The sequence below is a fragment of the Vipera berus genome (genome assembly GCF_964194415.1).
Source record: "Vipera berus genome assembly, chromosome: 1".
In the NCBI taxonomy this organism is placed as follows: Eukaryota; Metazoa; Chordata; class Lepidosauria; order Squamata; family Viperidae; genus Vipera; species Vipera berus.
In genome coordinates this window covers 179,020,256-179,044,926 of record NC_138202.1, presented here as the reverse complement: position 1 = coordinate 179,044,926, position 24,671 = coordinate 179,020,256, and the positions used below count along the sequence as shown (strand labels likewise).

Genomic DNA, 24,671 nt, shown 5'->3' with positions numbered 1-24,671 from the left:
CAGGCTTTCAGGGCTCTACTGAAGCCCTCAAGGTAGCGTTTTGTAAGTAACTAGTCTTTTTAGGGCAACATTTTTGCGCTGGTCATGTCCACAGCAGTTTCACAAGCTTCCTTAGCTTGAAGATCTCTAAGACTATCCAAGAGTCACATGTGGTAATTTGCTGCATTACAAAATACCTTTTAAACTATGTTAGGTGACTCTATTAGATATTCTATATTGCAACTTTGCACCCTGGTGACATTTCTGAGATTTCTTAAAAAGATTTGTGGCTTTTTACAAAATATGGATTTTTTTTAAGTAAACCATTACTGGTGATCTTGTAGCAGGAACTCAAAATCTAGTGATGTAAGCAGAAAGAAGTGCTATAGCCACTGAAAAAAAGACATGCGGCATTGCTTACTTAAAGCCCCATCCTGTCCCCCCAAGGACAATAGCTGCTACCAGGATGGCACCAGCGATGGAACCTATTATAAGATTGGTGGCGCTAGGACCTGTGACAAAGGATGATGGGAAGAAAGAGATCAGAACCAATCACTTAATTCATTCACATCCAGGGAAATGTAGTAAAACAATTTAAAATAAGTGAGCTATTAAATTATTTGAAAGGAACATTTTCAAAAGGGCCAAGGTTATTTAAAAACTATACGAAGAAAAAAGTTTTAAGATAGATGAATTATCTATCATGCTTCTATGTACAAACTAATGCTTCCCTAGAATATTTCTTACTAATGAAACTTTGGACTACAGTTTAAACTTATCTACACCTTTATAATGCCACAAATATCTTACAATTTTGCAATATTCAAACATTTTTAAATAAAAACATCAGCTAATATGTTTCTTTACTTGATAGACAACTAACTTTTTAAATTATTGGATGAAGTTTGGAAGAATTTTGAAGAGCAAACAAGAAAAAAAGCAGCATCAGGAGAAACAGGGAAAAAATACCAAAGACAACTAAAAATAACAAAAAGCAATAATAGCCCAATTGGTTCATGAAAATAAGTGCAAAACCTGTAAGTCCAATCATGACAGAACTTCAAGTGACAAGTCCTGGGTCTATTCTTTCAAATTTTATTTACATTCCATGTACACCGAAAAAGACTTTTGTTTAGTGACTTAAGTAAATGTCTCCTGTGGCATTGTAAATCATTGTGTACTTGAGTATTTCCATCAAAGCTGACCCATAAAACAACAAACACCATCACTATTTTACTTCTCAAATGCAATCGCAACAAAATGATACATATCTGATTTAAACTTTCTGCTTAGATTCACAGTATAGCCTTTTAGAAAGCAAGACACAGACTAGAGATGATTTTGAACATGTGCTACTGCTGTTAAAAAATCCATAGTTAAAACTAATAAGGTAAGGTAAAGGTTCCCCCGCACATGCGTGCTAGTCGTTTCCGACTCTAGGGGGCGGTGCTCATCTCCGTTTCAAAGCCGAAGAGCCAGAGCTTGTCCGAGGACGTCTCCGTGGTCATGTGGCCGGCATGACTAGATGCCAAAGGCGTACGGAACGCTGTTACCTTCCCACCGTAGTGGTCCCTATTTTTCTACTTGCATTTTTACGTGCTTCGAACTGCTAGGTTGGCAGAAGCTGGGACGAGTAACAGGCCCTCACTCTGTTACGCAGCACTCGGGATTCGACCCACCAAACTGCCGACCTTCCGATCGACAAGCTCAGCATCCTAACCCACTGAGCCATCGCGTCCCTTGACCAATATGGACATTTAAATTTGTTTTTAAATTTTAAAAAGCAGGATTTTGTGCAATTGCTATTGGAAATTGTCATTATTTATAGAGGAAGCAATGATTTATTTTATCCCAGTCCTAATGCCTAGAAGCCAGCCCATCTTTTTTTATTCCTTCCCCTGCTTGCCTGAGAAATGGCCAGCTTTGTTAAGTGTGACAGAAAGGATGGGCTGCCTGAAAGTAACCCTCCTGCAAACATATGCTATTAAAACGAAGAGCACGTTGTATTTACAATATGGGAAATTCTGCATGTTCCTTCCTGGCAAAAAAATTCTTGTGCCTGTTGTACTTCTTGACTTGAAGGTCATCTTTAAACCATCTACCCATAGAAGAGCTTCCCTTGAGCCAACCTTGCAGCACTAGGGTGAATATCTAATAATGAATTCAAGATATACATTTGCAAACATCTTTTCTTATGACAATAGTGGCATGCAAATATAGAAAGATTGCTTTTGGCAATTTAGAGAATAACAAATTTGATCATCCAAACTGGATTCCCTAACAGTGGTGGATTATTATCCATTGTTATCTTGCATCATGCAGCAAGTTAATTCCCTTTGCCAATCAGGGAATTAATCTGCCAGGTGACTGCTAGGTTAAAGCACTCTTTCCTATTAGACTCTGATTAACGCAATATAGAAAATCAGTTCCTCTAATGAGGGCTATCATACTTTTCTTTCTTTCAGATCCTTTATTATACAGGATCTCTGCCAGCATCTTAATATCAAGCCTGATGAAGAATGATAGTTTCCTCATTTAATGATGTTTCAGCTGCTGTTAGACAGAAATATATGCTACTGTTATTTAATCAGATTTTACTGAAAAATAGTAATAGTTTGGATTAATAATGAATTTTCTGCAGCATGCACATATTTATCATTTTTTAAAACAAAACTATACTCACTGATGCAAAAAAATAGCAAGCATTCATTAGTTATGATGGTATCAAAGCAATTTTGATTTTAAGAAAATCTAATTTTAGATTATTCATAATAAGAAAGTTAGGATCCACTCCTCTTCTCTACAGCCATCAGTGACCACTGAAGCTGTCTCTGCTTTCTTTGGTACCCTAATCAGAAATGCCACCATCAGGTTGAAGAAAAGAGACAGGATGCAGTGTTATGGAAAATGTGCAGTTATCTGAAAAATCTGCTACTCTAGAAATAATAGTAGAATAATTTGTTGATTTTATAAATATAGTTTAGTAGGCAGAATACATAGGAGCATGCATTATTTTAAAGGAAACCAAATAAAGAGGACAACTAATTCTAACGATATTACTATAAATGATATCTAATGATATCTAATAAAGTTCCTAAATGGCTGCACTTATTTTTAACCAGGTATATGGTTGACACATCAATATGTATGTCAATAATACCCATGCTAACTATTTCAAAATGATTCATTTCATTTAATATAAATATTTATAATAGCCTTGATCCAGTTTTAGTGACACAAACAACAGATAAGCTCAGATGAGGAGCCCTATCATCATCAAAATGGCTTCTCACTAGGCCAAGAAAACGTACACGATCCTCCCGGCACTGGTGGGAATACACATCAAATGCACATTTGGATGCTCACTGGCTCTACATGAAGAAAGCTCCCTTACTCAGATAAGGTTCAGCAACACCATACATTATTGGTCTAGGTCAGAGTTTCTTAACCTTAGCCACTTTAAGATCTTGTGGACTTCAGACATGCTGGCTGAGGGGCACACAAAAGTCTGTTCTGGCCCTGGGCAACAAAAAATTAGCTACCGGTTCTGCCGAACTGGTGTGAACCAGCTGAATCCCACCACTCTGTGTGTGTGTGTGTGTGTGTGTGTGTGTGTGTGTGTGTGTGTGTGTGTGTGTGTATATATATATATATATATATATAGAGAGAGAGAGAGAGAGAGAGAGAGAGAGGGGCTGTAGATAGATATATTAGTTACATGAGCCACAGTTCCCATGGAATTCTGCTTTTTAATTATTTAATTAATATACTTTTACTTACTATTCTTCTGAATGCTTCTGGTAATAAACCAAATTATATCAAGTGCACTAAGTTACCTATTACACAATTTTTTAAACTATTTGTATTTATAATTTAGAGCATTGAAAACATATAAATATTGAATTGTATTAATTATGGTGCTACAAAATTGACAAACTATTGTTTTATGCCCCACATTATCCCAGACAGGAGAGAGTTAAACATTACATGAGCATATCACACAACACAAATATTCAAATCACATGACAAATACAATCACCACAGAACACAAAGCTAGTTGGAGTACACAGAGGGATCAGATGCGTACAGTTACCTCACACAGTAGGCACCAAACATAAAACTCTGAAACTAATAAATATGCTTACTCTATTCCCCACCCTGTGCCTCCAAATATCACCCCCAGTGCCAGAATGGTCCCTGCCACTGCACCTATAAGCCTGTTAGTGGCCATGCTCACTGTATAAAGGGAAGAGGGAAGATCTTTTAAAAAGACAGTCATCACATACAGAAAGATCTGAAAAGAAAAATTATATGGCACCTCAAAATGATATACCATTTTTTGTAATTCACTTTGTAGAAAGGTTATTTTAGCAGTTCTAGAAATAATTCAGCATATTTAATTGCAATTTATTTTAAAAATGGATCAATGTTCTGTAACACATGCATGGGTGGAGCTGTAACAAGGAAGATGATAGGCCCGGATTGACTGCAGTTTTGCAGCTCCTTCACAGTTTGCATGCACTGCAAAAGATATACATCGAAATGGTGGTTCTCTTCTTTTTTTGCAATCAACTAGAATTGTCCTTTTTCAGGGCCTTACCAAATGGCTAGCTTTACATTGAAAATATGCATCAGTTGCCTGCTGAAAATGACTTATGCACACATTGTAAGGATCATCCAAGGAGAGAGAGAGAGGAAAGAGAGAACATTCTGTTCAATTCTCCACTAACACAGGTTTAGGATCCTTTGGCTCCTACCCTTGGCCACACCTCCTTCACCTCGAGCCTACTGCCTCCGCCCATTTGCCTGCAGTGTTCCTCCTCGGCTGAGCCACCCCACCCATTCTCCCTGGCCAATGCAGAGGCCCATCAGGCTGGAGTCCAGGTGCAGAGGCAATGACAGGTGGGAGGGATCAAAATCGGAAGCCCCTGCCCACCGCTGCCTGCCTGTTGCCCTCTCTGCCCGGAGCCTCTGGCAACTTAAAAAGAAAAAGCCTGGAGAGCACCGGTTTCCTTTTTTTCATCCACCCTCCCCTCCGTTGCCTCTGGACTTCAACCTCATACTGAACGGGGAGTTGGCCTGCTGCCCCACCACCACACAATCAGAGAAGCCGCACCAGCCCTGCCGTTCGCCTGCTGCCTCACAACACAGCCCCTGCGATAGCCCATCGTATGCTGCCCCCGAGAGCAACAGGGCAGCTGCCTGCCACCCATCTGATTGCCTGGTGGCTAACTCTCCCATGCGGCCAAAAGCCCGGGACAAAGAGGCCTCAGCTAATGGGCCAGGCCGAAGGACGCAAGGCAGAGGGCCAGGGGCCCACTGGCCAGGGAGAATGGGCGGGGGCAGCTCAGCCAAGGAGGAACACTGCAGGCAAATGGGTGGAGGCAGTAGGTTCGAGGCGAAGGAGGTGTGGCCAAGGGTAAGAGCCTAAAGGTCCAATTCCGAACTAATACTATCCCATAAACACATCAGTGCCCAGAGAGGTAACATTCGTTTTATCAGCCTTCGTGATAAATAGCTATAACTGTCTTCTCAACCTTGGCAGTTTTCAGAGGTGTGGACTCTAAGGAGGAGAAATACTGTACTGCTCTAGAGAATATAGCACTGATGACTGTTTAAAAAAACATATTCTATATCTAAATAACAGCACACTCCTGTACTACTGGAAATATGTTGCATTATGATCAATGAGCCAAACAGCCAAGAAAAGTTTGCTTATGGTCTTTACAAATTTTTAAAAGCACTAACTAAATATGGCAAATATTGAAGATTTTTAAAAATACAAAAAAAATGTTACTCAAATCATTCCAGGATTTATAGGAATGTAGAAAGTATAAAAAATTAGAGGGGGAAAAACCTGGATATGAATCTGTGCAAAGCCTGAGTGATCAGCCACTATCAGTACTCTAGAAGGATTCCACCAGCTTTCCACTAGCAGATGAAGTAGTTCCTAGTTGAAATCATTCAAAGTGTTCATCTATAGTTTGGCTTGACAAGAAGCACAGGGCTCTGGATGGCTACTTGTCCACCATTTCATGCATTAAGCGGGCCCCCACTAATGGTTATGTACATTTATTAATGATGAGGCATAAATCTTTATTAATGTATCATGTTCAACAAAAAATTCATTTATGCTGGTGTAACTTGAATCTGTCCTGATTCTTCAAAACTGGAAGCTTCCCTAACACTGGATTTTCTTCCAGTTAGAAAAACATAAACGCAAAAGACTTTTCTAATGTCTAAAATTTTAATTCCAAATAAAAATTAATTTCCTTTCCTATCTAGCCTACATTCTGCATAATTTCTAATAACCAGTATATTCCAACTAGCAACTATTTAGGATTAATGAAAGGAAAGGGAAATATCCTAATCTATTAACCAGAAAAATACAACTTGTTGGTTGTGCATGTTGGAGTTATTTTTCTTTATGTTATGGCAACATAAACTTTATAAAAGTTAATTTGGAAGATAGGCTATACTGAATATGAATCAAAAGCAAGTTGAACTCAGGAGGAAAAATGGGATATAATATAATAACATATCAATATTCAACTGAGGTTCATCCTAACTTTTTACAGGATTAGAATTTCCTTTAGGAATTAGTTTCAAAAATACCCTTCTGAAAACATTGGGGTTTTGATGTGTGGAATATCCTTGTTTGAGAAAAGAAAAGTAATGTGAGAAATGTGCTTGTCTCTGCAAGATGAACAGCAACATAGGGTATCTTTATTTTTTATTTTTTTATTTTAATTCCATTTATATCCCACCCTTCTCCGAAGACTCAGGGCGGCTTACAAGCTTAGCAGTAGCCTTCATTCTATGTATATGCCTGCTTATTAGGGCTTTCACACACACCCCAAGCGGCATTATTACATTATTATTATTATTACATTATTAATAACATTATTATTATTATCTTGCCCAAATGTTGAATGATATCTTCCTCCAGATCTCACGGAACCTCACCAATGTTAGAATAACCTCCACCAAGGCCTCTCTGGGTCAGCTATCGTATTTTACTAAATAAATACCTAACTGCATTTTAAATTACCAATGACTATAGTTTCAAACTCACAATGAGATTTATTATCCTATTCACCTGGAAATTATTTTACTGGGAAAAGTTTAAATATTGATTGTATGAAAATCTCTTGCAGTTCTAACCGTTAATATTATATTTCAAAGTTTGACTCTACTTTTAGAATCTAAAATATGTAACAGGACTGAAAGAAATGAAGTACACAAAAGCGGTGAAAACAAGATGGCTTGTGTAATTTTAGTTATAATAGGCACTTTTGCAAAGTATGAAGATTATCTTCAACTTTCAAGTTTTACAAAAATCTGAGCTACAGGTATCCTCAACTTACGACCACAACTGTTAAGCAAGACAGTTGTTTTGAGTGAGTTTTGCCCCATTTTATGACCCTTCTTACTACAGTTGTTAAGTGAGTCACTGCAGCTTCTAAGGTAATAACCCAGTTGTTAAGTGAATCCGGCTTCCCCACTGACTTTGCTTGTCAGAAGGTCACAAAAGGGATCACACGACCCAGGAACACTGCAGCCGTCATAAATATATGCCAGTTGCCAAGCATCCAAATTTTGATCATGTGACCATGAGGATGCTGAAACAGTTGTAAATATGAAAAACAGCCATAACTTCGGTCACTAAATGAATGGTTGTGAGTTGAGGACTACTTGTATTGGTTTACATAAACAAAGCAGTCTATTGAAACCCAACAGAAATACTTTTACACTGTGAGCATAGGGAAAATCTTTTTTTTTTAAGGAAATAGTATAACACTGAAAATATTTTTAGTTATGAAAGTTTTTAAAATATTTTTAAGATTATTTTAGTTACGGTAGATAGAAAAATAACATTCTTAAATGCTGCAGACTTTTAATGACTAAAATAATCTGAGGGTTACAGCCTCCCTTATGAATAACTAGGCAGATTTTTTTGTTTCCAAATTGAAATTATAACCTGCATTATGTAAGCGTAATGCAAAATTAGGAAATATTAAAACTAGGAACTGGAAAAATTGGGAGGCAAAGAGACGGCTATCTTCTATTTCCATTACATAAATCTTTTCTTTGGAAACTAGCTGTAATGTTCTTTCAATACTACTTTGTTCCCATTTGCTCTTCATGTCTCCTACTCTACAATTTCTTATCTTTATCCTGTTTGGGATATCTAAAGAAGTTTCAAAAAACTTTCCAAATCAAATCTCCTTTCAGACCTATTAGAATTTTCTACAAAGCGTTTTTGTTACTTTAGAAGTAAGAAAGGATCGTCAAAATATTGCCAGAGAAGGATAACTTTTGTAATACTTATTTTCAGTGAATTTTATATCGTGAGGAATGAACCCTTCTCTCGCTATGGTAGAAATGAGAATCTCTGAGATCATCAGATCCCAAATTGCATAATATGGAATTCGCATCTTTTATTACTGAAGCTTTCATTTAGGAAAAAGATAAGGCTGGAGAAAGAAGAGAAAAGCTACAACTAAGGCTTGCTTTTTATCATAAAATGATAGAGTGCAGAACTGGAAAAGCCTTAAGACATCCTTGTACCTATTTCTAGAGCTAGCCTCAGTGGTCTTCTAGTTCTCTCCCTTTTACCATTTATGAAGCTCTGATCAGTTTTGCATAATTTCATGAATTTCTAGCATTTACTTTAGCTTTGGTCCCCTTGAAATTTTCATATGTTTACAATCTAACATTCCATTTTTTATTAGGGTCGTCCAAATTTTACATAAATTAAATGCACTAAAACTCCATATATGCAATGTATCTATCAGGATTAATTTCTGTATAATGATAAATACAGAATGTAATACGATTCAGAAACCCTGTCCCCCACTGTAGCAGGTTGTATTCCTTCCCACCTGCCAATTTATGGATTTATGGTGGAATTAAATGGATTCTAAAATCTTAGTAAGAATGGGCATGAAAATTCAGTAATAAAATTCAAAATCATTTAAGTATTCAAATGATGCCCGCTTTAAAAATGCAAACTGCTACTCAGTCATATTTGAGCATTTATTTTCAATGTACTAAAGTACATAGGATTTTTAGAGGCTTTTTTGCATTCAGGATATTTAAATCAATAGTCATGCCACAGTTAAAAAAATCTATTAAGTTTGCAAAAATAAAAAGTAATTTGGATTTTACAAATATATATTAATATCCTGTATTTTTATTAGATTCTTGTTAAACAATCCAAGGCTTTAATTCCTATATACAATTCCAATCCAACTAAATTCAACAGGAGTTCTATATGCAGAGAACTGTGCTACAAATGACCTCTGAAAGTATCCAAGAATATTAGATTACTTCCATGTATACATAATTTTAATGAAGGGTTTTACATGTTAAAATATAAAAATGTAATCTTTAAAATTATATAAACATACTCATACATTTAAAATGTTAGACATTTTGTCAGACTGAGGTAGAATTAGTATTAGGATTAATTATAGTATATATTTTGTATATTTTAGAAAAATAACAAAATTCAAAATAAAGTATTTTCATATCAGTGCTTTTTGTGAAATACCTCTTGAACCATTGATGTAAAACTTGTACACAAAGAAATAAAACATATATAATAGTTTAATAGTTTTCAAATGCTTTGTTACAAATGTTCCTGTTAATAATATAATTATATGGTGGTAAAAGGAACTGAAATCACACAAACCCTTTGGTCCACTTGGTTTTTCGGTGTCATCTTTCCTTCTAGGATCAAACATGCTACAATCTGTACCTGCCCAAGTAGTGTTACAAATGCAGGTGGCTTCATTACTGCACACCTAAAAAAAAAGTTGGTATATATTAGCGTATCATTAAAATGGTGCTTTGGAGGAGACAGAGTAGAATAAGGGCTTCTGTTTGGAGAACGGTGAACTGATGTCTTTGGACAGCTACATGCTGACAGAGAAACAAAGACATCTCACAATCACAGGAGAATCTGGCCTGCCTCAGTGCTCCTTCGGAAGCGCATACATCTATATATGATTGCCCATATAGAAATACACAGCAATGAGCAATTAATGGGTTATAAGTTAAAATGCTTTCATTCTAAAACAAAAAAGAATCTGTGTTCTTCTGAAATCACAGCTGAAACTAGGTAAACAAAACTGTTCCAAGCTTTGTGTATTTTGACTGTCTATAGGTAGACTGAACAACCACTGAATACTTTCATAAGCAAAAAGACAAAATATTTTAGGAAAAAACATTGTCATATCAGAAAATGTAACATTTCAATGTGATTTTAAGTAAAATGTTAACCCATTAACCATTCAGATAATCACATAAGAAACAAAAATAATTTATTGTAATAACAAAAAAATAAATAAATGTGTATGCTGCCTGAGTCTCAAAGGCTCACAATAATATCTCACAAATACCGATAGATATTTATAGCTCAGAGTTGAAATGAGGAGTCCTTGGTGCTCTCTGAGTTTGGTTGTTGTCTTGCATTTCATTACTGAAGCTAAGTAATATCATCAGTGGTCAATGAAGTTAATTATTGTTACCTAGTTCAAGCAATGAAACATTTGCAAGAAAACAGCCGAGCTCAGAGAACATCAAGGACACCTCATTCACATTTCTTGATATTCACATTTCTTGACCCAGGCTCAAGAAATAGGATGGATACTGATGTATTTCCCACTGGCTTAATATTTTTAGATTCTCCAGTGTGAGTATCAAAAAGTGACCAGAATGGTTGCCATTCTGCAGCTGGGAATATTCTAGCTAGGAAAGAAAAAGGAGATGGTAGTTCAACAAGATCTTCAACGAAAAAGCACCATTCACATGCTACTAAGGAAACATCAAGAGCCAGTTTGGTGTAGTAGTAAAGCATCAGGCCTGAAACTAAGAGACCATGAATTCTAGTCCTGCCTTGGGCACAAAGCCACTTTCTCTCAGCCCTAGGAAGAAGGAAATGGCAAACTACTTCTGGAAATCTTTGTCAGGAAAACTGTGGGGACATGTTTCAGGCAGTCTCAAAAAACAGCTATGATTGAATGGAAGGGGGAAAAAGGAAACATTGTTATTCTTTAGATTTGTGTCATATCAGTTTCACCCAAGTGGTACAATCTATGCCCCACAGAGGGGAAGGGGGTGAATTATAGTTACCAGATATACAGTTGAAAGCTTTTATTTCAACTGAGGACAATCCTTTGCATATAAGTGTGCCAAACTGGATTCTGCATGTAACTCTGTTAATTATGCTTCTATACAATATTTCTATTTTATATCTTTATGGAACAATCTTTTTCTATTCCAGATAAACAGTAGTAGTAAATATGCCAGGAGTAAATAGTAGTAGTAGTAGAAGAAAAGATCTCCAGGCACGGCTAAATTAATGAAAGGTAAACAATCAGATGAAGGGACAAATCCTTGTACATCCTATCAGGAATTTATGCTTCCTGTCTTCATGTGTATAGATATCCATACAGATTAGAAGTAAGAAAATGAAATAGGTGTCTCACATATTCTGCTGACCTGGGACTTACCCCATGTCCCGAACAAACTTTTCCATTAGCATCCATAGGACAGCTGCTTATGTTCAAGGACTGAATAGAGAGGCATCTTCGGTCCATACACATCATATTAGGACCACAAGGAGTCCCATCTTCTACATATCCTAAATCTGTTTCATCATCTAAAAGTACATGTGCACAACTACAAGAAGAAGTTTTAAAAAAATGTTACCGACATTATTAAACTTCATCAGAATAAACAGATGTAAAATATTCATAGCATGCATAACCTGAAAATCCAGGAAGCAAAATAATATGATTATTTTTTCACTCTATTTATGGATGCTTGCTGTGTTGGAAAATTTTGTGTGTCCAAATAAGAAACATACTAAAAGAAAAGAAAAATTAAAATTAATTTGTCAACACTGAAACAATGAAATTTCAAATTATCTCAATGAAGCAATAGAAGAATTTTGCATTTGTACTAAAAAACCTATTCAGATGCCAGAACAATGAAAAAAATCATAAAAATTAAAATCAACTAGAACTTATTTAAATGTGGTTTTAACCTAATTTATTGAGAAACAACCTATTTGAATGTGCTTTTATGTTCAAATTTTTAGGTAAACTGAAAATGCCAGTGTTGCACAATGAATCAGATTTTACATACCTGCAGTTCACTACAACACCTTGGTGGAAAAAAGAAGTTGGAATAATTTCTCCCTGAAGGTGACCAATTCGTGGAACCCCATCAAGATTTGCACAAAGCAACAATCCACAGAACACATCGCTGTAAGACAAAGCCAAGATACGTAACAAGCTATTTTGTAGACTGGGAAGAGAAAGACTATTTGGACAAATTAGGAAACTTCCCTCTAGGGTAAAATACAATCTGGACTGCACTGTAGCAGAATTCCAAATGATTTTTTAAAAAAATCATTTAAGAATCAAATTCTAATCTGTGAGAAATAGTCATGCTACACATTCACTTCTAGACTGCAAGTTGTCCAAATGCTAAAAATTATCAGACATCGCTCTGGTTTCTGAAAGATTACTTTTAAACATTATAAATAAATAAATACCAAAAAATAAATAAGCAAAGGCTACAAGCCATTAGGAACCTGAAAAATATGAACGTATCAAATGAGAAAATGCGTTACCATTCAAACTCTTATTGAGCTGAAAATAATGTGAATTTAAAAAGGGCTTTGAGTGAGTGTAAAAATGCTTCTCTGTTCTCTCAGTTTCCATCATACAGTATCCCATGTTATCTTTGAGGCTATTTGAGGGTCCCAAGACTTCAGTAGTACCTTCTGTGGGAAGCAAAGGTGTCTATAATAAAGTGGGAAATTCTGCTCCTTTATCTGGCCAAGCAAGTCAGTTTAAGGACAACTGAATCCAGCATTCTCAAACTTACTGTTTGTGGCAAGGAATCCATTTGTCTCCGTCTTTTCCACAGTTCCCTTTCTGTGTACCTTCTGTATTGAGCTTCTCGTAACAGTGTTTGTGAGACCCTGAAGCCTCTGTGGAAGAAGATAAGGTAATTTCCAATAATGCTCCAAATGGTTTTATTCACTTTTGGTCCCAGTGTTTAACCCTGCCACAAATAATCCTACTACAGTTAGCTATGAACATGCTATGAACATAATAAGGAAGCTTAAAATGTTCTTTCTCTCTCTCAGATGACAATGCATTTTCTATATTCTTCCAAATGATGTATTTTGGGGGGGGGGTTGCTTTTTGCACGGTAATTTGTTTTTTTCCTATGTTTTTCTTTTTCTTTTCAGTGTTTTATTGCTCACTGTACATTTAAATACATTCAAAATAAAGAACCAGATATCAGTAGTAATCAGTAGTAATGTATTATATTATTTCCTTTTTTAAAAAGTGAATGTCCCTTACAATTTCCATGTGCATTAAAAATTTTACTGCTTCTGTCTGGGATATAAGATTATAAAAAACTGCATATTGTCTCAGAAGAACAAAAAAAATAAGAGTTATTTTCCTAGTACGATCAGGAGGTCTGGAAGATACTTCTTTTTGTCAAGGACAAGAAATTTTACTAAATCTTGTATGTTTGCAATTTTTTTTTAATTTGCAACTAAGAGGGGATTTATTTGGGAATATTTTATGGGGGAGAAGATATTTCATCCTCTGATTCTGCCAAAGCTGTGGTCCAGATCTGTGTAAGATTTTTGCGGGGCAAAAATCAACCCTCATCAACCCTTATTTTCAAACATGTTATAGCCAAATTACGTTGATCCTGACTGATTTTTGAGAATAGGGCCTGTTCCCCAAAATGCTAGAACACCCGGAAAAAATAGAGGATAATATGAATCATATATATTGCGAGGGAGAGGGAGAGGGAGGGAAGTTGATAGAATGTGCTGAGAAATATTTTTGTATAAATTAACTTACTATTGCCCCAGATGAACTTGCACTGATTATCTCTTGTCTTACACTCTCCATTGTAGCAACGTCCCTAAATAGGAACAAATTATAGTCAGAAATATACCATTCTTCTTTCTCCATAAAAAGCCAGATACTGCCACGAGCTTTGTCCTTTTTGCTAGCAAGGAACAAACTTTTTTTTTCTAATAATACTGCTTGGCTTGGCTTTCAAGATAGCAAGGATGCTTGAAATTATTTTCTTTTCACCAGGCTAATAAAATGTTAATATAACTTTATATTTTGCTTCCGTAAGATTTGAGTTTTCTCTTTCATAAAGAAGACATTAGAATATGTGAACAAAGAGCAGTTAGGTTGCTTTTTAAACTCGAGCCTGAATCTATACATCCCAAGGTTGCAAAGCAGAATTTGAAAGAAGGTAAAAGTTGCAGCATAGAATTCCCAGCATAATGAAGTAAACTCAGAGGATATCAAACAGAGTTTAGAATATTATCCTAGTAACTGCTTGAGAAGAAAAGAATGCATGCAGTCTCCAGTGAATCTTATATTGGATAGAATATTACACAAGGAAATGACAGAAGAAAATTATTTACCTAAATAGTTCCTATATTTAAAGAAAGCATTTTGAAGCTTAAAGTAGCTAATAGTCAAATAACATTTAAAACAGCATAAGCCATCAAAACAAAAAAAGGAAAAAAAACATCCAAAAAATAATATTGCCCATCAAGAAAGAAAGGGGAAAAACACTGTAAAAAGTTTTTATAACTGAAGCAGGATCTATGCTGAGGCCTTTCTGACAGTGGAGCATAACAATGGCAGCATGCCACAGGCATCGATGATAGGCATAAAGTGACCGTGAGGCATATACCTCACAGCTGTGGGGGAGGGAGGCGGAGGAGGAAATACCATGTACTTGACGGCACTAAGTTTTATGGCTCCAGCCGCTATATATTCTCCCCCCTCACACACACACACCCTTTATTTTTAAACCAAAATTTCTGCTTGCAAAAGATGTTATGTCTGTATAACTTAATTCAGTCTTTCATAACTGATACAGTTTCAAAAAAAATCCCTTCCTTAATCCAGTCTGCACCCATAACCCTTGTGTGCATCCTTGAATGGCATCCTGTGAAGTGAAACTGAGAGTACTGCAACTTCCCAAAACCCTTGTCCTGATGTTTTCAATACACTTATAGGCTAAGCTCGTGCAGGCTCAGTTTTAACTTACCTGATTTGAATCACAAGCAAATCCATCTTGCTTATGAAGATTTGGTGGGCACTGAAAGGCAAAGTATTCCTTTACTTTAAAACTGTGGAATTATCCCTTAGAATTTACTTCCATTTTCGGTTCACGTAGGCTTTTGCTGGATGGTGACCATCTAGACATATGGGTAGACAGTTATCTAAAAAGCAGATGCTATCTGACTAAACAGTTCTGAAGTCCTGTAGTAGGTAGTTTATTACCCAGCAAGGTTAAACTCTTCTGCGATGGACATAACAAGGAGAGATTCATACCTAAAAAATTCTTGATTTAAAAGTGTTTTTGTAGCTACCATTAGATACTTGTAGCTTTGGTTGTTTTTTTATCAGTTTGAGATATATATAGCAATAGCAATAGACATAGACTTATATACCATTTCATAGTGCTTTATAGCACTCTCTAAGTGGTTTACAGAGTCAGCATGCCCCTAGCAATCTGGGTCCTCATTTTACCAACCTCAGAAGGATGGAAGGCCGAGTCAAACTTGAGTCGGTCAGGGCTGAACTCCTACTACGGGCAGAGTTAGCCTACAATATTGCTGTTCTGTTCCAGCCTACAACCGGCCCTCTTTGAATGTCAGGGACAACCCCTTTTTATAGTCAACAGGCTGGAAAGAACAAACCAAATTTATTTACAAAGAAATCAACAGTTCAAACAAGAGTTAAACCAAAAGTTCAAGCAAGAGTTAAACAGGAATAATAGACCAGGACTGAATAGATCCAGCTGTGAATCATCTACGTCCAATACCTCATGCTCAAACGGCTGAGTCTGATGAGGAACATGATGGGAGGGGCCAGGCTGAGAGTCCTGCATTGCATCAGAGCCTCCCTCTGACACCAAAGGCTCTCCAAACCCCTCCTCCTCCTCCTCCTCCTCTTCAGAATCATCAGATTCAGCTGCCAGTATCACAGGCTGACGCTGAATCAACAATTGCATTTTAACCGCTGCGCCACCTGGGCTCTTATCAACATATCTTTCAGACAGCCTGGCTTTGGTAACTGCTGCCTGATTAGTCTACTATGTCTATTTTACATAGGTCTGCCTTTAGAACCACCCCAGGAACTTCTGTTGTTCTAAAATAGGGCCGTAAAATGACTAACTGAAACCAAGTATTTTGATCAAATTATTGCAGTGTTTAATAGATTAATAGCCAATTTAGGACTTCTGCATAAATACTTATCTGAAGCTTACTTAAGATAACTTTGGAGGTCCTTTCTGTAAGCCATTACCAAATATAATGGTATAGGTAGTTACTAGCAAAGATCATATTTACAGATGTCTCCCTAGGGAAGACTCTAATTTAAAAGGCACCTGCTGGTACTCTTTGATCACTTTTTCAGTGAAACCTGGCCTTATTAAATAATGGCACATCTTATTTGAGATCTGAGCATTTTTTGTTTTATTTTGTTAGAGTCTTTAATTAAGTTATATTTTACTACTGATACATGTTAATCTTATTTTATTCCCATCCAGAAAGCACATTTGAATGATGATTGGTCATGTAAAAATGATAGGTAAGTACATAATCTCCTGCATTTAGATGATTACTTAATTTGGTTAAATTCCTTAAAGAGATGTCCCTTTTAAAAATGCTTAATTATGTTGAATGCGAGTTAAACTCCAAAGGTAATATCAAACTAGGAATACTTCTTATAAAACATTGCCTGATATGACACATGCCTTTCTCCATAGAATAATTGTATTTATTCAAAGAAAAATGAATACATATTAAATAGAATGCTGTATTCTAATGATGCCTCCTTAAGTAACACCAGCTGCCTGCAATTAGTGCAGGTTCGCATCCCACCAGGCTCAAGGTTGACTCAGCCTTCCATCCTTCCGAGGTAGGTAAAATGAGGACCCAGTTTGTTGGGGGCAATTAAGCTGACTTTGTAATAATGCCGCTTGGGGTGTGTGTGAAAGCCCTAATAAGCAGGCATATACATAGAATGAAGGCTACTGCTAAGCTTGTAAGCCGCCCTGAGTCTTCGGAGAAGGGCGGGATATAAATGGAATTTATATATATATATATACATATACATATACATACATACATACATACATATGTATATATATGTGTGTGTGTGTGTATATATATTATACACACACACACACACGCACAGACTGAAATCAACAATCTGAATGAAAGCTCTTTGCTGAGATCCCAAATTGCTCTTCCACAAATGGAAGTATTCTTTCTACTCAAAAAAGGTTATATTGTACTAGACAAATTTTTGCTTATTCCTGTTTCCTCCTGCAACCCTTACTGCTACAGCTTTCTGGAACAAATTTTGGAGGGGTGGGCAGAAAAAGGAAGAGGCAAAAACTCCCTCTTCTATCCCTGTAATTGTCTTATGTTCCTTACACAAGAATTTGTAATCCCAAACATTAAAGAAAATATATGGATCCTAAATCTAAACCATTTGGGAATATGTATATCAGCACAGCTTAGGTTTTAGACATAGAAAGTTAATTTTCTCCACCTTTCTCAAAATCAAATTTTGGTTCTAGTATTGTTACATAAGAGAGAGGGAAGGACCTGACTGATAAATCAATATGTAACATATTCAAAATACATTATGTCATTACCTGGCCGGAGTCACCAGTACAGATTTCTGTAATATCACATTCATTTACTGCATAGCGACACTCAAAGCCTCGTGGAAAAAACTGAAAGTCAAAAGATTTTCAGTTAAAAAACAATTAAGTAAAAACCAAGCATTCAGGACTTGTTTTTTTTAAAAAAAAACCTTAGAGTTTTATTGGGTGAAAAAAAGATGATATATAAGTATCATTTTCATTCATTGGTAGGAAAGCAACGGGGGGGGAGGGGAATGATATGTTTTTCAGAGGAAACAGTTAAGTTGTGGTATCTGTCTATCCAGGACCCTTTGATCCTAATAGTAGCTCCGTTTTTTATTTTTATCTTATGAAATTACATTTTCTAATTCAGTGCCATTTGGTAAAGATGCAATTAAAATAACTTACAAGGCAGGTTTCATTACAACATGGACCATCACTGCAATGAGCTCCATTAGAAAGGGAACATTTTTTACAGCAGTCTGCATGGCAGTCCTAAAATATATATATACTGTATATTAATGATTTTTATTTCTTTATTTAGCATATAGCATATCATTCATAGGTTGTATGTTTAAAAGATCTATGTCCAAATGCCAATGTCTATGCCATCTAACTATTAAATGAGCATTGTTTAATTTTTTTAAAAAAAAGCAGATACTGGACCAGTTTATGACCTCAGCCTACAGCCGGTCACGATATGATCTATAATTTGACATGGAGTATGAAGCTAGTTTGCCTCCTTGTGATTCACCCTAAACAAATGAAGAGTTAATTTCCTGTGGAGAGTGAACATGTTGGAGTTAACGATAGGGAATCCTATGACTTGAAATGGCTGCTGTAGACTTTTATCTTTGAATACATTTACCTTGTGTCAAGGGAGCAATGACTTAACTGAGGGGGAGGGTTTAAATATTAAAGACTTCCCCTCCCCATTGAGATATTTTTTATTTTTTTTTAATAATTTGAGTCCAGATGTGAATTGTAGGATGGAATCTAGATGGAGAGAATCTTTGCAGAGTAATGAATGTTATAAATTAAGTTATTATTGGACTTTCATATGGTATTTTTTATTTTAAAGGAACATTTGCATAAGTATGTGTGATGGGTTGGGAGATATGTGGATTCAGTATGAATGGAAGATTTAAACCCTTATCTCTGGGACAGGAGCTAGTGTGCTCCAACACAAGCCATCATGAAGACATTGCTTCCAAAGGAGAGCAGTAGTACTTGCACAAGCGTAGAACTTACATTTTTGATTTCTTATGATATGTAATCTAAAAAGCATGCTCTCCTGGATAAATATCTGGACTCCTTTGGAGAAGGCAGAAGGCAACTAAACAAATCAGCAACTGCTGGCAGCCAGACTAATCCGTAGACTTTCTTGGCTCTAAAAGTACATAGCAACGGGGGGGGGGGGGGAGACCCAGACCTTTTCAGGTCCAAATGACAAGAAAGAGCGGAAATATTTGAATTTGCTAAAGCTATGCTGAGGGGCTCAGCAGATCCAAAAGCCAATATGTTTCCAAGCTTTTACTGAACAGTAACATATTAATGGTAAATAATAATGATAAAAGTTAAATGAAAGTATTCAATGATTCACTTCTCCCGACCAAACGTTTTGTGCAAAACTGAGAAGGGGCGAGTCCTTTCGTTAGTGCACTTTTAGAGTATGTTGTTAAATGGTGGAAGATCCTCCAGAACAAAGTGTGAAATTGCACTAGCGGCTACAGTGGGAAAAAAGCATAGAAAGTCCTGGTCCATGGATAGATGTCTACTTTTGCACATATGATTCCTTGCTTATATATACACATTTGCAATATCAGTGACATGTTTCTTTATTAAGTTTTAGTGCTTTATTAGATTTGTAATTTGCCACAATCTGACACACTCTGAGGTTGAAATTGAAAGTATCCCTTTACTAAATACAGGTAGTCCACGACTTACAACAGTTCGTTTAGTGAGCGTTCTAAGTTACAACAGCACTGAAAAAAGTGACCTATGACCATTTTTCACACTTATGCAAACTTCTGACATGCAAAGTCAATGGGGAAGCCACATTCACTTAAGAACCATGTTACTAATTTAAAAACTCCAGTGATTCACTTAACAACTGTGATAAAAATGCTTGTAAAATGGGGCAAAACTCACTTAGCAAATGTCTCACTTAGCAACAGAAATTTTGGACTCAATTGTGGTCATAAGTCAAGGACTACCTGTAATATCAAACCAAACAACAACTGAGAATAAGATTTCTTATGTGCCAAAATATCATACAATGTTGAACCAAAATAATTAGTATAATAAATATTTAAAATACTGATTATTTTTCTTAAAGCTCAAAATCCCCAGACTGTAAGATGATTTTGTTAACACTGGGCATGCCATTGGTTAAAATATTTACATATGTAAGTTAAGATCAGAAACACAGCTCTAATTAATTAGGAAAGAAATACAAAGTAAGAAATTAGAATTAAAACTCTTCTCAGCCTTGTACACCAAGCAAAAGACAACTCTCCAAATGAGAGTTCTGATGATCTCCACTTCTGCTGGGATGATCTCAAAGGGATCATCCATCACTCCCTTCTTTGTTATTTTATGTCCTATGAAAATGAACAGAACTTTATGAGTAATTATCTACTTTTCAGCTTTCATTTTAAGACGAAAATATTACCGTTTGGATACCACAGTCACAGTCTTCGCCTGGTTCCACATACCCATTTCCACATTCAGTGGCATCAAACAACTGGGGGAAAAAACACATTTTTAAAAATGTTAGGATCTAGCTACCATTAAAATATTCAGTTATATATTTAGCGCCAAATACTTGTGCATTACTGTTCTGAAGCTGATTATAAAAAAATGAACATCAGATTTCTGCTGGAGATTTTTCTCAGGAGTAATTTAATATAGAGAGCAAAACTTCATACGATCTGCACTGCTGACTTGGAACTTGTTCCTTTCATTATATTTATCTGGCTCTTCCATCTTCTATTCTTTAGATGGATCGGTCATACAGCTAGATGCTGGATAGATGCTATTAAGATAGTAATATCCATCTTAAAAGAAAGAGATAATTTCATGTGGTAAAAATAGGAATGCGGAAAGAGGAATGCCGCAATAAGAAAGCCTCTAAAAGCTTAAAGCACCGGCTGAAAGAGGAAGTTGTTAGTTTAAGTGGTTTCTCAAAAATAAGGATATTGCATGTTAGGTAAGTTCAGTGAATGCTCTTGAACCCAAAGCAAAGATATCTTGTGCTTTGGGAGTAAAGCATAATTCCTGGAAACCGTCTTACTACCTAGATATAATTGCAGGGTTGGTTCTGTTTTACATCTGTTACAAAGTGAAATTTCCTTGATAAGCACAAATATGTAACACATAATGCCATCAGGACAATATTCTTACTCTATACCTTGTATTATTTGCACTTATGAAAGATTACGAATTTGACTGAATTGAGAAACAGCTCATCCCTAAATGATACTAATCTTAATGCACAGATTAGAATAAAGGTGAATAACAGCAGATTTTGTCAGGCTGAGATTTTAATCATCCCTCTCATGATTGTTCTTTTTAGCTAGGAATGTTAAAAGGCTAAATTCTATCATACTAACATTAATTCAAAGGCGTATACTCATGACAGTTGCAGTGTCAGAGGGCCACATAACTGCCAATTGCAACTTTCCCAGGGGAGTTTTTGACAAGCAAAATCAATAGGGACAACCAGATTCACTTAATGACTTTGTGCTTTGCTTAATGACAGTATGGTTTGCTTAACAACTGTGGCAAAAATCAGATGTGACTCACTTAATGTAACCAGATGTTACTAATAAAAGTTCTGGTCCCAATTGTGGTCATATGCTGAGAACTACCTGTAGTAAGCAAGAAGAGGTGACATTTTTTCCCCCTTCTGTTCTCCATTTCCTTCCCAATTCACTCAAAATGTACCATCACACAGTTTGCTACCTTCATCAAAGGATTATAAGGAATGCACCTTTGTAGGCCTGTTGAAAAGACAAAAACCTCCTCCTCGGAGTAAAAAATCTCTGTATTCAGCAATGCTGCACTTTGAGAATTTTCTGGAGTGATAGACACTGAAAGAAAATAACAGCAAAATATTAGAGAAATGGTTCATAGCACAGCCATAAAGAAATATCTAGTTGTTTTTTTTAAAAAAAGGAAATAGATCAATACAGTAGAACACTTTTGCAGCAGATTTTAATAGTTCAATGGTTCAGTTCAATTTTCTTAATGCAGCCTTTTCATATTTTACACAATTTTTGGTAGTACTTTATTTCAGACAAAGGTGGACACTATGTTAGTCAAACTGGATTAAGCGTCTCACTCCCTATCTGAAAGGATGCTTTTTTGACCAAACGGAAATATTTGTAATCTTTATTGAGGGTTTTGTTTTGGCACTATGAAAAACAATTAAAATTGCCTACATTTTTGTGTGCAAATTGGCAAACCACAAGTGGAACATTCTGTATTTTGGACTGACTTTGAAGATATTTCAGAAAAATTGTTTTCTATAGAATTCAGCCATCATGAAATTTGTAGAAAAAAAAGAGCAATCATATTTTACCAATTCAATGTTATTTTATTTGTTTCTCAGTTTATTTCAAGGATCAATGTTGGTCAATGTCCTATCTGAAAAGATCAAATTTGTACCATCACAAAAAACAAATTTTGAATAGTGATCCATACCTATGACTTTTCTCCTCCAAGTGTTTAAATTGGTCTCAGCTATTTTAAATAAAGCTCTTTCGCTGAACTCTTTTAAAAAAGTCACACAAAATTTGGTATCTGTAATTTGAAAAGTAATTTTATCTTTCTCTCCCCTTCCCCCGCTATTTTTAGTGTAATTGCTTTTACTGAAGATCCATTTTTGAGGAAATAAAAGTTTTCTTTCAAGTTCTAATTATTATTTTTTTTTGCATTATGTTTATACAAATCAGAATAAATACCCAAGTGAACATTTAGAAAATTTAATCAAAAAACAAGTCAATATTCAATTGAATTCACTTGACCCTGTAGCGTGGTTAATATCACACAGAGACAAATGGTAGCAAAAGGCATCTATCCTTGCAATTATGCACTATTGTAAGCAAGTGAGAAAAAACAAGTTATTTCATGTAACAGTTTCTGATTTAAACTTGTTTTTTTACTTTTAAAATTATACACATTTCCTACGATCCTCTCTAATTTCTTATCGTGCAAAGATAAGTGACATAAGAGAAACAAACAAGATTTAAAATAAAAAACCTTGAAGGCGAAAAATTATTTGTAAAATACATCCACATGCATAGTTACCGTATATAGGTTTTTTAAAAAATAACTGAAATATTTTTTCCCTCCATGGTAACAGAAAACAGTAAGATGAATAATGTGTTGGTTTGAGCAAAATTTAAACAATAATTGAACTGTGTATAAAGAATCAATTATCACTACAAACCCTGTTTCTTCCATGATGCATCCACCCCAGGATTCTGTACAATCACACCCTTCTTAAATGATATAAGAGAGAGGGAGAAAGGGGGAGAGAGAGAGAGACAGACATAATAAAATTAGTTGACAATATGTACAACAAAATACACCATAAAGTAGAGAACAAATATAGTAAGTTTTTTCATTCTTTGGATGTCTGCATTTTGAATAGTACATCCAATAAGCATAAAAGAATTCCCTATTCATCTGAAAGACTGCAATGAGTAATCTCTTCCCAACAAAGAAAAAGTGAAGACACTCTACATATGTGGATACGTAGACAGGCATGATTAAGAGATTATGTGTCATCGAATTATTTTTGACTTCTAGTGATAACATAGGTAAGTTGCCTCCATGAGCATGCATGACCAAAAATAATACCTGGGCAGAGAAGTCTTGAATTGACTTAAAAGATTCTTAGACAACAAAGTAGTTAACTCTGTTTAGAGAATATAAAACTATACAAACATTTAGTCTGATACCAGGAGACTTAGCACATACTTGGTTTTCTGGATGCTGGCTCCCATTGTATCCCTAGATTCTGAGCCAAACTTTGGGACAATTCTTGTGCTATTGCCCAGGAAAGCCCATACTGTTAGGAAAAGATATCAACCTCAATTAAATTAGGGTGAAAAAAGAGGTAAATGCAGTTTATTACAAGTTTAACATAAAGCTGCCATCACAAAATGTTGTAGACATTTTTATCTTGTTTTGCTTTTACTTTATTTTTATTTTTAGTGTGTTTCTATTTGCAGTTCTGGCTACTGACCATAATAAACATTCTATTCTTTTGTATATAACTTAACCTACATCCTAACATTTCTGTGGAAATATCTTATTAATTTAAACAGAGTTAATTTCTAAGTACGTGCAACACTGTTTCTGTTAGTATACAACAAATATTTCCTTGAATTTAAACAATCATAAACAAGCCTTGTCCTGATAAATGAGAAAAAATACAACTAACGGAGAATAGCTACTATCCACCTCCCAGAATTGGTCTTCCCAGTACTGCTATTGGAAATAGGCTTACTCTGTGAAATAAACTCACTATTTGAAGGATAAAAAGAGCAGATGAGGCATAAAATATGAACAGAAGAGTACAAATATAATAACAAAAAAGGAAGAAAAAACCAGGCGAAACAAAAAAACCATATAGTCAAGAAAAAGTAGTGACTAGACTCTGTCCTAGGATGTTCTTGGATGAGAAGCAAAATGTCTTCAAGGAAAAAACAGTCCAGTTGACTTTTGGAAAAATCATCTTTAGAACAGTCATGACCTGGATGACTGAGAATCTCCATACACATTATATTTATTTATTTACTAGCTGATCAATGACTGGTTGGATCATATCAGAGATATTCTCTTACCAAACCAATGAACAGAATGATCACAGGCAGGCCAAAAATAAAAAAAAAAAGCAGTGTAAGTGACTTCTGACTTCCTGCCAGCTTCCCCATTGGCTGTGC

General features: G+C 35.6%; 1 protein-coding gene across 2 annotated transcripts in view; it reads right to left on the bottom strand.

Annotated features, from left to right (window-relative positions):
* The window catches only part of ADAM23 (ADAM metallopeptidase domain 23), a 77,054-nt gene that overhangs the window by 15,813 nt on the left and 36,570 nt on the right, over positions 1-24,671 (bottom strand). The window contains exons 14-26 of one of the 2 annotated variants that reach the window (XM_081315254.1): positions 23,704-23,794; positions 23,171-23,222; positions 21,710-21,809; positions 20,390-20,461; positions 18,124-18,210; positions 17,725-17,805; positions 15,103-15,153; positions 13,884-13,947; positions 12,883-12,988; positions 12,136-12,255; positions 11,499-11,667; positions 9,677-9,788; positions 401-491 (exon numbers count right to left, since the gene is read on the bottom strand). In XM_081315254.1, coding sequence (XP_081171380.1) covers positions 401-491; positions 9,677-9,788; positions 11,499-11,667; positions 12,136-12,255; positions 12,883-12,988; positions 13,884-13,947; positions 15,103-15,153; positions 17,725-17,805; positions 18,124-18,210; positions 20,390-20,461; positions 21,710-21,809; positions 23,171-23,222; positions 23,704-23,794 — 1,196 coding nt within the window. The remainder of the gene's footprint in view (positions 1-400; positions 492-9,676; positions 9,789-11,498; positions 11,668-12,135; positions 12,256-12,882; positions 12,989-13,883; positions 13,948-15,102; positions 15,154-17,724; positions 17,806-18,123; positions 18,211-20,389; positions 20,462-21,709; positions 21,810-23,170; positions 23,223-23,703; positions 23,795-24,671) is intronic. The other variant, XM_081315255.1, reaches the window with a different exon arrangement.